The 3,662-nt window shown below is 63.8% G+C and overlaps 1 protein-coding gene across 1 annotated transcript; it reads left to right on the plus strand.

Annotated features, from left to right (window-relative positions):
- The first annotated feature begins 1,819 nt into the window (after positions 1 to 1,819).
- Positions 1,820 to 2,900, plus strand: LOC120497700 (pre-mRNA-splicing factor SYF1-like). The gene is made up of 2 exons (XM_039699481.1): positions 1,820 to 1,994; positions 2,688 to 2,900. The coding sequence occupies exons 1-2, from the start codon at positions 1,820 to 1,822 to the stop codon at positions 2,816 to 2,818; spliced, it is 306 nt and encodes a 101-aa protein (XP_039555415.1). The 3' UTR covers positions 2,819 to 2,900.
- Positions 2,901 to 3,662: the final 762 nt, after the last annotated feature.

The raw sequence follows: 3,662 nt of genomic DNA on the forward strand, positions 1-3,662 counted from the left end.
GGCACCTTGGGGACATGTGGGACACTTGGGACTTCGGGGATATGGGGGAACATTGTTAATGGAGGGGACACTGGGGACATTGGGGACGGGGATACTGGGGACGCAGGGGACACTGGGGACATGGCAGGTAGAGGGGGCCAGGGGATGCCGGGACAGGTGTCCCTGTCCCCTCCCTGTTCCTTGTCCCTGTCTGTCCCCTCACTGTCCCCTCCTTGTCCCTGTGTCTTGTCCCTGTCTCCTCACTGTCCCCTCAATGTCCCCTCGACACTGGGGACATGGCAGGTAGAGGGGGCCAGGGGATGCCGGGACAGGTGTCCCTGTCCCCTCCCTGTTCCTTGTCCCTGTCTGTCCCCTCACTGTCCCCTCCTTGTCCCTGTGTCTTGTCCCTGTCTCCTCACTGTCCCCTCAATGTCCCCTCTGTGTCCCTGTTCTCTCACCTGTCCCTGTCCCTTGGCTGTCCCTCACCCTGTCTCCTCCCTGTCCCTGTTCCCATCTCTCCCTCTCCCCTCCTGTCCCTGTCTGTCCCATTCCTGTCCCCTGGCTGTCCCTGTCCCTTGTGTCCCGTCTGTCCCCGTGTCCCCTCTGTGTCCTGTGTCTCTGTGTCCCTGTCCCGTGTCCCGTGTGCCCTGTCTGTCCCATGTCCCTGTGTCTCCTCTGTTCCTCGTGTGCCCTCTGTCCTCTGTGTCTCTGTCCCCCTCTGTCCCTCTGTCCTGTGTCCCTGTCCCTATGTCCCCCCTGTCCCCTGTTCCCATGTCCCTGTGTCCCTGTCCCCGTGTCCCTGTCCCTTGTGTCCCCTCTGTCCCGTGTCCTGTGTCCCCGTGTCTGTGTCCCCTGTCTGTCCCCGTGTTCCTGTGTCCCCGTGTCCCTGTCCCCTCTGTCCCCGTGTCCCCTGTGTCCCTGTCCCCTCTGTCCCTGTCCCCGTGTCCCCTGTGTCCCTGTCCCCGTGTCCCCGTGTCCCTGTCCCCTCTGTCCCTCTCTGTCCCCTGTCTGTCCCCCTGTCCCCTCTGTCCCTGTCCCTGTGTCCCTGTCCCCTGTGTGTCCCCGTGTCCGTGTCCCTGTCCCCTCTGTCCCTGTCCCCGTGTCCCTGTCCCCTCTGTCCCTATCCCTGTGTTCCTGTCCCCGTGTCCCTGTCCCCTCTGTCCCTATCCCTGTGTCCCTGTCCCCTGTGTCCCTGTCCCCTCTGTCCCTGTCCCCATCCCTATCCCTGTCACCATCCCTGTCCCCATCTCTATCCCTGTTCCCATCCCTGTCCCCATCTCTATCCCTGTTCCCATCCCTGTTCCCATCCCTATCCCTGTCTCCATCCCCATCCCTGTCCCCGTTCCCATCCCTGTCCCTGTCCCCATCCCTGTCCCCACTGTCCCGTCTCTCCAGGCTCTGTCAGGAGCTGCATGTGCAGAGGAGAGCAAAGGAGAGGGACACAAGGGGCTGGAAAAGCTCTCTTTTGTCCACCCTGTCTGGTGTGGAACAGGCAGAGAGGGTGGGTTGGAAACAGAGGGAACATTTCAGCTTCTTTTCCTCTTTGCTTTTCAGGTGAAAAATGAGCCCTGCAAGGAGAGGTGGCAATGTCCCCGCAGCCAGGGCTGCTCCAGGCTCGGAGCTGTGCCCGGGGGTGCTCCGGGCTCTGTCCCCATCACCCCAGGGAGAGCAGCAGGGCTGACCCTGGGCTGGGGCACCTGAAGCGCTGTCCCCTTCCAGGGTGGGAATCTCTCAGAGGGCTCTCACTGGGTTCAGTCTCTCTTTTTCCCGAGTTTTTTTGCTGTCAGCTCCTGCTCCTGTATCACCGCTCCTCCTGGAGCATCACCGTGTCCCTGCGTCAATGCAGCGCTGCTCAATTAGCGCCGGCTCCTCATTAACCCTCTGCTCCCACGGCAACGAGGACACCATCCGGGAGATGCTGCGCATCAAGCGCAGCGTGCAGGCCACCTACAACACCCAGGTGAACTTCATGGCCTCGCAGATGCTCAAGGTGTCGGGCAGCGCCACCGGCACAGGTACGGCACGGGGGGACAGGTACGGCACGGGGGGACAGGTACGGCATGGGGGGGACAGGTATGGCATTGGGGCACAGGTGGGGCACCAGGAGGGCACAGGTGAGGGCACAGGTACAGCATGGGGGGTACAGGTGAGGGGCAAAGGGAGGGCACAGGTACAGCACAGGGGGAGTGATGCAGGGGAGGGGCACAGAGCAGGGCATGGACAGGGCACGGGGAGGGTGGCACAGGTGAGGGCACAGGTGAGAGTAAAGGTGAGGGCACAGGTGAGGGGATTCTGGTGAGGGGCATGGGGAGGGCACAGATGAGGGCACAGGTGAGGGTACAGGTGAGGGCACAGGGAGGGTAAAGGTGAGGGTACAGGTGTGAGAGTACAGGTGGGGGGCATGGGGAGGGCACAGATGAGGGCACAGGTGAGGGGCACAGGGAGGGTAAAGATGAGGGTACAGGTGAGGGTACAGGTGTGAGTACAGGTGGGGGGCATGGGGAGGGCACAGGTGAGGGGCACAGGTTGGGGAGCAGCCCATGGGGGCAGTGACACAGGTGAGGGGGGTGGCACCGGGGCAGGGGGAGCACAGGTGACAACAGGAGGGAGGGGGATGGGAACACCTGGGGATGCCATGGGGAGGGTCCCAGGGGCTGTGGGGGGTCCTGGGGGTCCCCAGCCCCCTGACCATGCCCCCCACCCTGCAGTGTCAGACCTGGCCCCGGGGCAGAGCGGCCTGGACGAGATGAAGCTGCTGGAGCAGCGCGCCGAGGCGCTGGCGGCCGAGGCCCAGCGGGACACGCCCCGCCCCGCCCAGCAGGTGCTGTTCGTCAGGTGAGCCCCACCCACTGACACCCCCACCTAACCCTGCCACACCCCCTGACACACCCACTGACACACCCACCCTGCACTGACACACCCAGCAGGTGCTGTTCGTCAGGTGAGCCACGCCCACTGCCACACCCACACCACTCTGACACACCCACCTAACCCTGCCACACCCCCTGACACACCCACTGACACACCCACCCTGCACTGACACACCCAGCAGGTGCTGTTCGTCAGGTGAGCCACGCCCACTGCCACACCCACACCACTCTGACACACCCACCTAACCCTGCCACACCCCCTGACACACCCACTGACACACCCACCCTGCACTGACACACCCAGCAGGTGCTGTTCGTCAGGTGAGCCACGCCCACTGCCACACCCACACCACTCTGACACACCCACCTAACCCTGCCACACCCCCTGACACACCCACTGACACACCCACCCTGCACTGACACACCCAGCAGGTGCTGTTCGTCAGGTGAGCCACGCCCACTGCCACACCCACACCACTCTGACACACCCACCTAACCCTGCCACACCCCCTGACACACCCACTGACACACCCACCCTGCACTGACACACCCAGCAGGTGCTGTTCGTCAGGTGAGCCACGCCCACTGCCACACCCACACCACTCTGACACACCCACCTAACCCTGCCACACCCCCTGACACACCCACTGACACACCCACCCTGCACTGACACACCCAGCAGGTGCTGTTCGTCAGGTGAGCCACGCCCACTGCCACACCCACACCACTCTGACACACCCACCTAACCCTGCCACACCCCCTGACACACCCACTGACACACCCACCCTGCACTGACACACCCAGCAGGTGCTG

Source organism: Passer montanus, unplaced genomic scaffold (assembly GCF_014805655.1).
Source record: "Passer montanus isolate IOZ18808 unplaced genomic scaffold, ASM1480565v1 scaffold1341, whole genome shotgun sequence".
NCBI lineage: Eukaryota > Metazoa > Chordata > Aves > Passeriformes > Passeridae > Passer > Passer montanus.